Here is a 12,609-nt window from a genome sequence, read left to right as displayed (position 1 = left end):
CATGGCCTTCCATCACACTAGCTATCCGTTCCAATTCCTACCTTAATGGGTTCCGGATGCTGAGTGGCAGGGGGCAGGCCACTTTTCGATAAGATACTGGACGGATCCCATCCACAAGCTCCCTCGGCTTGTTTCCACGTCCACACGCCCCCGTGTCCTGCCCCCCCCTCTCTTCCATTCACTCAGGTCCACTGAGATACATAATCACAGAAGGAGGTCAATATCCGTACCTCACCTTACTTGCATATCCCTACGGCCACGCAGCTTCCACGCAGTCACGCTGCATGCCCTGTAATTCGAATACCTCATCGAAGGTTGCCGCGGACCAGCTGCTCTATGGGGAGAGCCGACCTGAGGGTATAGATGAAGGCTGTTGGCTGTTGAGTAAGCGCTGCCAAATGCTTACATGGACAGTGAGACGGCAAGTAACAAGTGAGGATAGCTGGAGATTGTACTGCCCAACGAAGGCGTGCCATCCAACTTCAGTCTCTGATTACTGGTACGTGCCTCTTGTGGTGTCTCGCTTCAAGTTGTCGTCTCGCCTCGACCGTGTCGCGGCAGGCTCCCTCGCTCAGCATTGGGGAATTCCAAGTCGAGGAACGGAGTGGAAGGGAGAAGCTTCGGAGGAATTCTAGGTAAGCGCGTAGACTTGGCCCAGCAAGTGGAAGGGTGGTTGGCCGCGAACAATCTGTTGTGCCTTGATACGATGCGCCGGACATCAGACCTCGTGCTCGTGGGATTGAGGGAAAAGAAGAATACCCATCCGGAAGAGTGACGATATCGAGAAATTCATTGAGTACAATCCCAGGTGAAGAAAAGTAAGCGTGAAACGTACCTCTTTCCATGAAGAGTTGAAGGTAGGTACGTCCGAGAAAGCAGTGTGTATCGGTACCTTCCTCCGGTTCGGCCACCCCCACCCCGTCCTCCTCCTTCCCAGCGATGGAGTTCCCGTCAAGTTGCGCTAGCGTCCCGTTGCTCAAAGTCCAGGACTCTAGCATCCAATGTCGTCTCTCGTCCCTGGCCCCCCTTGGTCCCAGATTCCCAGTTGGTGTCCCAGTCGCCGTTGCAGTTGCAGTTGCAGTCGCAGTTGTTCTTTCCCACCCAGCAATTTTGATGTTGAGGGTTGCACCCCCTTCCTCCCCGGCCCTTCCCCTTTGCTCCTTCTACCTGTTGCATATCCGCAACAAGGTAAGGTAAGGTAGGTAGGTACCTTAGGTTCCTTCCACGACCTGAGGTGAAGCAAGGCACCTGCAGTAAGGTAGGTAAGGTAGATACGCACTTGCCTATAGGCAGAAGGAGAACAGAGTGCCCATCCAGCACATAGGAATTTGAAGCTTCGACGTGTAAAAGTGTTAGATGGGCAAGGGCATGTGCGGGTTGTGCATCGGGTTCCTCCCTCTTTGCGCAGTGCTAGTGTTAAGTAGATGAAGCACGGTCACTTCGTACCCCGTACACAGTAATAAACTAAGGTACGGTATCCCGTTGGCACCTTCCTCGACTTCCATCTCCTTCGCCCCTCCACCCCCCCCATCGTCCACCCTCCCATCCCTGTCTCGTCTCCTCGCAGTCGTTGCTGCCCCGGTGTGTGCCCCCCAAGGTTCCCAAGCCTGCCTTACCTCACATTGGTATTCTCCTTCCCCCTCCTCCACTTCTGGTGCTTGGCTGGAAACTTGTCGCTGCCGAACTCCCCCAATTGCAGTCGGCTCAACTGTACCTACGGCATGTCGCAAGTAGCAAGTAGCAAGTAGCAGTACTTTGTGCAGAGACAAACCTGCCGCTCCCTCCTGTCTGTCCCATCCTTTGCTCCTCAACCTCGCCCTCCTCCACCAGACCACTACCCACTGCGTGACTGCCAACTGGGCCTTCCTTCCGCATCGGCTTGGCTGCGCTGCCACCGTAGTGTGCAAAGTACCTCCCTGTCGCTGGCAACTGCTCCTCCCTCTCACACTCCCGTAGTCTTTCCCACTCTTCTTCTTGTATTTTGTATTCTCGATTTCGTTTTCCACACTCGTCTCTTTCTAATCCTGTCACCCCGGGACTGGCTGCACTAGCAATCACAAAAGTCATCATCATCATTCTCTTTGTGGCTTCTTCCCTGCCTTGCTCTGCTGGCTTGTACTGCTCAACTCCTCCTCACTACTTCAAGTTCCACGTCGCCTTGCCACGGTCCGAAGTTAAGCCAAGGCACAAGCCTTTAGCAAAAAAAGACCAAAAAAAGATACATCGCTACCGCGCATCACTCTACCTTAGGTTGTCCGACCTGGCCGCTACATTCTAATACCCAGACCACCTCACACCTACCCACCCACCTAATCACCCATACGTCCGATTCGACCCGCCAGTTCGCCGTCGTCTCGTTTCCCGCATACCTCTTTACTCTCCTCCATCCTCGGAGCACTCGCCTGATTTCCCTCCATCACTTCAAACCGCACCAGTCGACTACCGCCACCTCCAAACGAGTGCCCTCGCACCAAAGTCCGCTGCAAGGAAACTCTTCTTGCGCATTCCCAGCCAAAAAGAGTCTTTCTTTTGCTCTACCTACCGCCTGCTTTCATATCCGTTGGTCGTTGACTCGAGTCCGCGCAACGACTTCGAGAAGAAAACCCCGTCCCTCTTTTCCCCTTTGGTGAGTGGTTACCCTGTCAGTCCGCTACAACCCCTGCGCAAAAAAAGCCGCGAGACATTTAACCGCGCCGCCGCCCATACCCAAAAATTTATTTTCCCTGTCTTTCCCGTTGGCCTCTCCCCTGACACTGCGGCGCCGTCTTTCAACCCATCCCTTTGCGACACCGTTCCCCCTGAGGCTTCTCAACCGCGCCTCTGGTCTCGAACATCGCCGTGAGAAGACTTGAACTGATTTTCCCTTCTTTCAGAAAGGATCAGAATCTCTCGACCGGTCTTTCCGCGCGGCACTTTCGTCTCGACCTCTCAGACAACAACTGTGGCCAACCCGGTTTCATTTCCCTCAACCACAAGCGTCACCATGTCCTACTACGAGAACAACCCGCAATGGTCCAATCCCGGCCAGAACAACTGGGAACACCAAGCGCCTCCTGCCCGTGCTGGTGAGTCGGCCCAGTTGTCGCAACAGCACCAAATCGCAAAACCGGACGCCGGAATTGACTCGAGGTTCTCGCCAACAGGTGCCAGTGGCCCAACGCCCCAGGACGACTTTGCATTCTTCTACCAATTCGAGGGTAGGTCATATCGAAATCTTCGGCGCGCGGCAATCAAATACGTGGCGCGGGCGTCTCTCCATCGTGGACCGACCCGCGCCTACAATCTGTCGCGCGCAGGAAGAGCCTTGCTAACAAGATGATTACTACAGATGTGGTGCGGACACTGACTGCTAGGCCTACAGAGGTTGATCGTGCCTACGAGAATCTCGCCAAGGGCGGGAAGTCATACGGCATGGGCGGTCGCGGACGTGAGTACCCAACCCCTGGTGGTCCCAAGATGGGTCCCGCCGGTCATGGTCCCGCCAGAAAATCCCTCGACTTCAGTAAGTCTGTCCGCAACTGGCGGGCATCACCGCAGCCTTCCCGATACTAACTTGTACCGCGCAGCTGGACGCATGGGAGCCGGAGCCGGTCCCGGACCCAGACCGCACTCGATGAACCAGTTCGATGATGCCCGAGGCCACCCCAACTCGAACCTCCAGAACTTTTACGCCTCCCAGCGCCACCAGCCCTCCCGAGGCTCCAACGACGCGGAACAGATGATGCAGGCCAAGAGAAGGATGGCCGCCCAACGGGAGCGGGAACTGCGAAACCTGCACACTGAGCAGCAATACCAACGAAGTAGGCCGCCCTCTTCTGTATAGCACACGTACTCCATATGCCAGGGGGGAACCAGCAAAGCAGAAAAATAGATAATTCAGGCCGAGGGGTTTCACCATCATGCGCATCCTGCTGCCCCGTCATGTCACTGTCGAAAGATGCTATCCTGAAAGATCCTTCGTCCATCCTTTCCCCGTAATACCGAGAGATTTCGGAGGAAGCCATGCTAATCAACTGTGCGCGCAGCCGTCGTTTCTGACATCCCCTACGGTGCCAAGGCCATGTCCGAGGAGGAGACTCGCGACCTGATTGCTCGTCAGCGGAGCGCCTTGTACGGCGAGGGTCCGTTTGCTGAGAAGGCAGGCTATGTCGACGAGAACGGAGTCGTGCGCACTGGTGTCCCGACCCACAGCGGCCCTTCCAGCCTGCGCGGCCAATCCCCTTTGACCTACGACCCGACTCGCGGCCCGCCTCCCCACGGTGATGCTCACACTCCCGTTTCGGCCACTGATGCCGGTCCCGGCCCCATTGCTGGACCCCCGGGCGAACAAGGCTCCCGCGGTGGCAGCATTGCCAGCCCTCAGCCCAACGCCCCGAGCAACAACAAGAGTGCGTTTGAGTCGGCGGTTAGTCAGGCTGCGGCTCGCACCAACAACTCGTCGCCAGGCGGCTCCCCGCCGCGCCAGGAGCTTCCGGCCGGAGCCAAATCGGGCCAGACCGTTGCTCCCATCGGCACCCGGCCTTCGGGAAATCAGGCTGGAGCCTCGAACCCGTCCTCGAAGAGATCTACCACTCCATTGGCATCCCCTGGCGGTTGGGGCCGTGGTAATGGCGTCTGGGGCCCTCAGTCTTCCGGCCTGAGCCAGCCTCCCGCTAGCGTTTGGGGCTAGTGGAACACCTCCGCGCGTTGAACGGCATCATGTCTTTGGAAAACGTCGGCGCAATTATGGAATTGAACAGGATGAGAATGATGGTTAGGAGGTTTGCGCGGGTGGGGTTTCAGCTTGATTTCAACATCGATTGATTTTCCACGGACACGGAAAACTTGATATATACCTCGGGCTCAACACGGTACTCGGAGTGAGGGTGTCTTTCGGCATCTTTTGAGGAGTTTTCTTTTTACACCATCAGCAGGGGCCGCATTCTGCAACCATGGAGTCGAACAGTATTGCTACGGGGTAAAAGGAGATGCATGTCACAGAGACACGAAAGAGGGGGATCAGCAGTTGTCTGGGGTGTTGGCAAGGACATCAGAGCGTCAAGGAACTGCTTCGGATGATCTGGGAAATCCAGGCGACTGTGAACACGGAGCAGGGCAATTTATTTTTCTGTTCTTTTGGGCAGTTGTCCGTTCGGGGCTGGGCATGGAATGATTCGGGTGCCAAAAGCGTCGGAGGGCAACCTATGATTCGAATTGCGAGCATACAATACGGCGTGGGCGTGGATTCCGACATCTGGTTTGACTCGAATGGGTTGGGACTGGGAAACGCACATCCGGGGAGTTGGTACAAGCACACAAGACGACTCTTCTTTTCACACGGCGAAAAAAATCACACAAAAAATCAGGGATTTGGGAATCGGGGTGTTTCTGGCTTTTCTTACTTTGGGGGGGATCCGTTTTTCCTTATCTTTCTGCTACGGGGGGTTCTACACCGGAAGGTTGCGCCGCAGGAGTTCTTCACTTGCCTTTTCAGCCCTCGACCGCTTCTTGGGACACCAGGGTCGGCCAGGGCTAATAATGGGGTTTCGTGGTTCTTTTTCGACATGGAAAAAGAAAAGGGAAACTTGACCGCATCAAGAGGGGGTTTTTGCTGGGAAAGATGCGGATTAGATCATCATCATGGGTTTGCGTTGGAGAAGGGATCGGATGGGGGATTGCTTTCTTATAGTTTTGTTTTGGCACGCACGCTCGCTCAGGACAGAGCAGCAACCTAATGAAAAAAAATACATGGATTTGGTCTCCCCTCCCAAGTTTGTTTGGTCTTGGATTGTTGTCTTTATGGTGAGATAGGTTAAGGATGACGATGAGTGACGGGGTCACGGGAGAGCATACTCCCCAAAGGTCTATCTTTTGGTTCGGAGAGGCCCGAACCTTGAGTCTGTTCATCACAACCTTGAGGAGAAGGTGAGGGGAGATTCACGCTAAAGGATGGGAGGGTAGTAAGATCTACGGCCGGTAGTTTGTATTTTCCCTTGCCTAGACTCTTGTCTATTCTCGATGATGGGTGACGCGGGTGTGATGGGCCGGGGTTGAACATTCTAGCGTGCGGGAGGAAGTGATCCCGTCCCATTAGAGACTAGGTACTGGGAATGAGCCATCCATCGTAGTGTATGTGAGTATGATGAATTCGAACATGAGCCCGCTCGGACGATGAAGTGTGATGATGATGTGCCCTGTTTTGTCATGTGTGTGTGGTTGCCTCGGGTACATGATCCGTGAGAAGGGGGACTTTGGGGGATTACTCATTTGGGTGAACGGTGAAAGGGGAAGGGGGTCCGGGCCGGTGGCTTGCGGGAGGTTCCGTTGCCGCTTCCGCCCGTTGGAACCCGTTTTTGGGGGGAGGCGCTCGGTCGGTCGGTCTCGCGGGGGTTATTTATTTAGGGGAGGGCAAAGGCCAGGCGGGTTTCAAAGGTTTTTCGTGGTTTGGTGTGGTTTTGAATTGATTGATTGTTGGGAAGGGATGCTTTACGTGCTGTGTGTTATTGATATTGGACATTTTGATATATGTAAGGTACCTAGCTTCATGGCTGGGAGGTGACGGAGGGATGTTGGCTGTTGATAGTGACGGGGAAAGGACTTTGAGGAAACTGCTATTCACGACTCGAGAGGCTCTTTGACTGATTTGTCTTGATTAATCCCCCCTCACAAGCTTGTGATGAAGAACCCTCTCCTTCCTCATGTCAATTCGACAAAGGAATCTAGATTTCAGTTGGGAGTCAGAATGGTACCCCACCGCTTAGGACTGGTTCTATCCAGACGATCCGAGGCTCTCCTGTTTCTTTTTTTTTTCTTGTCTGCAAACGGATATAGTCATCAAAGTTGCGGCCGCAGGTCGCTGGCCCATCCAACATCGAATGCAGGACCAAGTTGGGAAAAAAACGACGTTGGAGAACCGGGTGGGTGGAACCCGGGCCGCGCCGGAGGAAAGGGGTGGGGCCGCGGGGCGGGGTGAGAAGGACTCCCGTCGAAGTGGTCGGGTTGGATTTGGGGGCGGCCGTACCAACGACTAACGACTAACGGAGGTCTCGGTCTTGGTCTCAGTCTCGTCTTATGCGGCCCTCGCTACCGTACTACGGGTCACCGCTCAATTTTAAACCAGAATGTTTCTGTACATTTTTTTCCTCCAGTTTCCTACCTTCTTAAGGTACCACCTACCTACCACTGCTTCGGGCATGTTGTGGATGCATGTAATTCTGGTTTGAGGGTCCACTTCCTGAGAGAAGGCGCCGCCAGCCCCCCTCCCCCGGGCCCCTTACATGGTTCTCAATGTGGACAATCTCGTTGGAATTTGAGTTGGAAAGAGATAGAAGGAAAGAATGACTTCCCGATACGCAACCTGAAGGTTCTCGTTTCTACCTGAGGACAGGTTACAAGTTGTTGGACGTCCGATTCTCAATGCGTGTTGGAAACAAAAGAAACATGGGAGTATGATGAAAACATCCAACAAAATCCAATATGACGGCCTCAGAAGTTGGTTATGACTATGAGCCGTTAACCTTTTTTACATTTCCACATTCTTCTATACACGCCGGTAATATTCCGTGTGAATGAGGAGCAAGATGCCTTGGCTTCTGTCACCACCACAGCCACCAGGAACACATCCCGCAAGGGAACCTAAGCTATCTACGACATTGATCTGACATCGTGCCATCAAACGGGCTCCCATAGAATGCTGTTCCTTATATCTTTTTTCTACTTCAACTTCCGTCAGCCCGTCCCGGCGTTGGAAGTAAGTTAACGTCCTAACAACAGTACATACGATGAATCAGATGGTCTTTAATCGATATTCTTCGTCTTGAACAACCGCCGAGCGTCACCGGCTAAAGGACTTTGAATAAACAGCTTCCGTACCTCATTCACGAGGATAGCCTTCATCGTGGAATGGAGAATACTATCATCTCATATGACCAACGAATACGATATACTGCCACATGGTACGAAGCATCTTAGTCTTGGGCATACCATTTAAGTATGAAATGAAAACGCGCTATCAAACCAATAATACGCCCCCTTCCATCCAAACCTTTATCAAAACGCCTCACCATCATACAAACTTGCCTCGTCCAGATCCATCCCCAATACATCTAGAGCGCACGCTTGGAGCAGACCCATTTCCCGATACCGCATCCATCTACACCCCCAACACCTTAACCCCCATCTCCAAATCCATTGGATCATCAGCCCTCAACGCCTTCCCACCCCAAACAACCGTCCCCCTCCCATCAACAGCAAACGCCCCCGCAGTCTGCCACTTATTCCCCATAACCGTACTCGCCCCTCCCTCCCCTTCCTCCCCTCCACCAACACTAACAGCGGAAGCACCGCTCATCCCCGTGCCCCGTCTCTCCATCGGCGGCGGCTGCTTCTTCGCATTCGCAGCAGCGGCATACGCAGCATTCTCAGCTGCAGCTCCGCCCGTCCGCTGAATCGCCCCCGCGACTTTCTCCCCTAACCACCCCTTCTCCTTCCACCCCTGAACCTGGCTCGTCGGGTTGAAGACGTACCACACGTTGCCCAGCCCCAGGCCCCAGGCGGCGTAGATGGCGCGGTCCTCGTCGATGACGACCTGCACGTTCCAGGCACCGCCGAGCATGTCGATCCATTTGTTGGTCGCGGCCTGGGAGGAGTGGGAGACGGCTATGCAGGTCATGGTGCGGGCGTGCTTGTTGGCCAACGCCCTTAGGGCAAGAAAGGTCTTTTGAGCGACTACATTAGGAAGGGGCATATGTTAGTCACGAAGAGGTTTGTGAAGAAATGTAGTGTAGTGTAAGTCACATGGTGACTAGATGGGAATGGGAAGGCAACAGGGTCAACAAAACGTACAAGCACAACCGACGCAGCGTAAAAAGACAACGAGGACGGGACGGCCGCGGCCAAACTCGAGCTGCCTATCGCGGTCCAACGGGGCTAGTTCGCCAATCTTCGGGACCTCGCCGATCGGAACCGGCGGGGGCGGCGGGGAGAACCACGGCGCGACGGTCATGGGCAACGACTTCATCGACATCCACGCCGGCCAAGCCCCCGCGTTGCCCTCGGTCGCGTCGTCGTCGAGGCCCGCATTGGTACCCTTCTTGCTGCTCTTTGAGTCTGTCGAAGCGCCGCCGCCGCTAAAGTCGAAGCTCTTGCTGTTTAGGCCAACCTTCCTCAGGGCAATCTTGGTCGTCAAGCTCGACAACATGGTGACAATCTTCTTGGTATGCGTGTATATGAGTGGGTGTGTGTGTGTGTGTGTGTGGATGCGCGCGTTGAATGTGGGTAATAGCAATGCGAAAGATAGTATGTATCTTGTTTCCAAGACCAAAGACGTCTCAGGCAAAGAAAGCAACGACTCTGCGGGAACGGCTTGCAGGAACAGGCGGTGCGGGAAAGAAGCAATAAGCCGGCAAGGATCAATTGGGTTGAGACAGCGTGCAGATGTAATGCAAATGCAAGATTGACTTTACGTAGATGGCAGAGAGGTAATGAGAAGAAGGAAAGGAAGAGGAGACAAACCATGGCCGGCATGCGCACGCCGGCGGGCGGCATCCCAAAGAGACCACCTTTGAGAAACTGGTGGGAGGAGGGGGAGGGGGGAGGGGGGACGGCGAGAAGCTCTGGCGAGCTTTCCTGAAACTTTTGATACAGGGTGCGTCGCATGTTTGGTTAGCGAGCGCCCTGAGCTCCTGATCGAACCACGGAGAGAACCACGTCGCGAGGCTGAAGCCGCCTGTCGGCTTGGCTTGACTTGACCTTTGAAAAACCCCTGATTGGAAGGAGGTTTCTCTCCGCTCAGATTCATCGTTGCGCTGGGGATTGGGATGGTTGATTTTCAGCCTGGTGTTTTCCAAGGGTTGCAGAAGATCGGTCCCTCTGATTCTCCGCGCCCTGTGCCTCTCGCGAGGGAAGAAACAAGAGACTCCAGAAGAACAGACCTTTGTTTCGCTTCTACTTAAAGATGCGGGAGCTTGTATAGAAATGGACGAAAGCGACTTCAGGCCAAGATACCGTTTGATTCTGGATCGCCGGATTTCGGGGAGCCTTTTCGGGGAATCTCAGGGAACAAGTTACTTGACTTTATTTTCCTTGCCATTCCTTGAGGCGGGCCAGATGCCGCAAATTGAGCCAGGCCTTAGGAACCCAAAAGAGAGATCAAGATATGACTGAGTCTTGTAAAGGCTGCGATCCGAGGTCCGAGGGGTGCCGACCTTGCTGGAACCCACACCCGCATTCTCTGGATGGCCAATCCCCGTCGAAACATGTAGATGTTGATTGATGCACGACTCACTTGAACCGCTCGATACAGCTCACCGAACTTTAAATGACGAAAGCGCCGTCCGGACTCCCTGCAAATTGGCCGTATCGCTACAATTTAGCAACTCGCCAGTTAATTGACAGTGTCCCGACGTCCGTGGAGGAATTTAGGCGGAGTCTTGCGGAGACAGTGCCATTGATGCTACAGGCATCGAAGATGTCATGGAGGGTTTTGACCACTAGCTTGCCACTGGTTGATTGACTGGGAAGAATCTCATACAGAGACAGGAATCAACAGTTGAAACATGGTGCTGTTCAGCTGCAATGGTCCACATGAACAGCAGGGAGGTTACGTGGAGGTCTAAAGTGAATGTCATCGCTTTACCGTATTTGAAGTGGACTCCTCGCAACCACAGACGCAGCCTCTCTTGAACTTCGATATTATCGTGGTCGCTTCATTTGCAGCATTGAAGTCACCGGAGGACCGCCGGCAAGTTGAAGCCGAAAGAAATGTGCCAAGATCCGAAGAAGCCCAATGTTTGGGTGAATCGGAGCTTTTGGAACTCGCCCCGTCCGACAAGGAGAATTTGGTCCAAACAGCAGATTGGTGGAACTGACGTCGATCTGCGCACCCCTAGATTCAAGCAAAGCGGCGGGAGGAATGTGGGGAGCGGGAAGCGTTCACGGATCGTCTTCCGCCGTACCTTTGATTGCGGACGTATCGTAAAGACAGTTGAGTTGGCGGGAGGTCTCAGTTGGCAAACCTTGTAACAAGCGGCACGGCGGTGCGGGTGGCTGAGATTATTGACTGTTATAGGTTTCTTCCGAGTGCTAGGTAGATTCATCTTTAACCGGTCTGGAAGCTGCGTTTCCCACGTAGAAAATCTCTTTGGTTGACGCCATCAAGTCTGTCTCCTTGCTCCGTGAGACTTGAACAAGCGTGGACAGTTGCGTCTGGTTCGTGTTTGCCAGGAACGGAAAGGTGGGAAACCCCAAATCGGAGCTGGCAGTCCGAGCCGGACTGCCGATGCTATTCTCGAAAGACGAGCAAAGATGGCACTTGAGGTTACCATGTCAGGTCCGCGCAATAATAGCTCACTGACAGAATACGTATGTCTCCTGCGCCCCGCGGTGGGAGCCATCCGACGGAGGGTTGCACTGCATCTGGGAACGAGTAGCCGCGAGCGCACCTCTGCTTCTCATCACACAGGTCCCGCTCGGTCGGGCGCCTGCAGAAGACTCTCATCACTCTAGGTAGTTCATGGAGGCGACGGTATTGTAGGGAGGTGGGCTCGAAGCGTAATGGTCATTTCTAGGCCCTGGCCAATGAAGACGCACTTCTAGCTTGTTTCGTTTCTCTCTGCGACTCAAGTAAAGTGGTAGTTTGAGCAACCCGAGGCTGCATCAATGCGTACATTGGATACCGTCCGAGTCGAAGCAATGACGTCGGTGATGGCGTCCAGTCAGCCATCCTTTTGAGATGAACAGCAGCCACGTTGCGCAAGTCAGCCGCAAAGTTCGGTCATGAGTCCAGCTTGGGATCTTTCGTTTCTCTCGGATGTGTGATGTCCTGAGCCTTCACCTTTCAATGTGGGGCATTGGAACTTGCCGACAAGTGCTGTTCAACTTTAAGTTATGGTTGAAAACGGGCGAACTATTTTAACAGCCTTAGCAAGTTGGTGCTTTAAGACATTAGCGCAGACAAAGTAACGATGTGTTGACAAGTAGAATGTTCCATAATGGCAATGTTGGACTTGCGGATGGGATTTTTGAATGGGGTGTCTCGACCAGTCTGGATAACTGTTTGCAGTTGCAATCGAGGTAAGACAGGCCCCCATCCCAGGTCATCAGCAAAGGCGGTGGCATACAATGCCCGATTGGCACCTTAGTTGGCGATGCTCTGTGATGGTTGGATACGAAGTGAGATGCCACAGGCTGCTGTACGTAAGAGCGTGACTTGAAAATCCGAACGAGAGATCGGGTGGAAGTAGTTGCGATGCGATGAGAGAGGGGAATTGTCTTAGTTCAGGCGGTAAGACTGGACGAAGACAGGTAACTCAGCCGCCAAGCTTCGGCCGCTTCTCGATCTAGCATCTCTCAGAGACATTTCACCCTCTTTGCTCGTCTGTTCACGGATCGTGGCCGCTTCCCAGCCCTTCTTTAACCTGGAGCCACATGGCTACGGATGAGTATAAGTGGCTTGCCAGCCAGCCGCAAAGCTAAAGGGCCGTCCCGACCAATCCACAACGGAGAAAGTAACATTGACGGGAGCCCACTGCTTCGAATAGAAATAGGTTAACGGCAGGTCGGGTCTATGTTCATCGTGGGTTACTTCTAGCTGTGATGAACTATCGTGATGTCAAGCGTTGTGATGAGCGG

General features: G+C 53.9%; 3 protein-coding genes across 3 annotated transcripts; 2 read left to right on the top strand and 1 right to left on the bottom strand.

The window, feature by feature from the left end:
* Positions 1 to 2,983: 2,983 nt before the first annotated feature.
* Positions 2,984 to 4,669, top strand: BDP55DRAFT_625463 (uncharacterized protein; the record flags this gene model as incomplete). The annotated part of the gene is made up of 4 exons (XM_060571478.1): positions 2,984 to 3,197; positions 3,329 to 3,502; positions 3,567 to 3,800; positions 4,026 to 4,669. 4 exons carry the CDS (start codon positions 2,984 to 2,986, stop codon positions 4,667 to 4,669), a joined length of 1,266 nt encoding a protein of 421 aa, XP_060436973.1.
* On the top strand, positions 4,647 to 5,752 carry BDP55DRAFT_13030 (uncharacterized protein). The gene has a single exon (XM_060565504.1). The coding sequence runs from the start codon at positions 4,968 to 4,970 to the stop codon at positions 5,712 to 5,714; it is 747 nt and encodes a 248-aa protein (XP_060436972.1). The 5' UTR covers positions 4,647 to 4,967; the 3' UTR covers positions 5,715 to 5,752.
* A 2,156-nt stretch (positions 5,753 to 7,908) lies between these two features.
* On the bottom strand, positions 7,909 to 9,551 carry BDP55DRAFT_736281 (uncharacterized protein). Its single transcript, XM_060580353.1, has 2 exons — positions 8,824 to 9,551; positions 7,909 to 8,706 (listed from the first exon to the last, which is right to left on the bottom strand). Exons 1-2 carry the CDS (start codon positions 9,176 to 9,178, stop codon positions 8,132 to 8,134), a joined length of 930 nt encoding a protein of 309 aa, XP_060436971.1. The 5' UTR covers positions 9,179 to 9,551; the 3' UTR covers positions 7,909 to 8,131.
* Positions 9,552 to 12,609: the final 3,058 nt, after the last annotated feature.

This window comes from Colletotrichum godetiae (assembly GCF_030913485.1).
Source record: "Colletotrichum godetiae strain CBS 193.32 chromosome Unknown BDP55scaffold_1, whole genome shotgun sequence".
Taxonomy (NCBI): Eukaryota; Fungi; Ascomycota; class Sordariomycetes; order Glomerellales; family Glomerellaceae; genus Colletotrichum; species Colletotrichum godetiae.
The sequence above is the reverse complement of the archived record's forward strand: the minus strand, read 5'-3'. Positions and strand labels throughout refer to the sequence as shown.

What these genes read in the sequence shown, in the direction of transcription:
- BDP55DRAFT_13030 (XM_060565504.1), top strand. Translation starts at nt 4,968, where the DNA reads ATGCATGTCACAGAGACACGAAAGAGGGGGATCAGCAGTTGTCTGGGG.
- BDP55DRAFT_736281 (XM_060580353.1), bottom strand. Translation starts at nt 9,178, where the DNA reads ATGTTGTCGAGCTTGACGACCAAGATTGCCCTGAGGAAGGTTGGCCTA. An exon ending in ACGCTGCGTCGGTTGTGCTT is followed by an intron (nt 8,707 to 8,823) that starts GTACGTTTTGTT and finishes TTCCTAATGTAG; the next exon opens with TCGCTCAAAAGACCTTTCTT.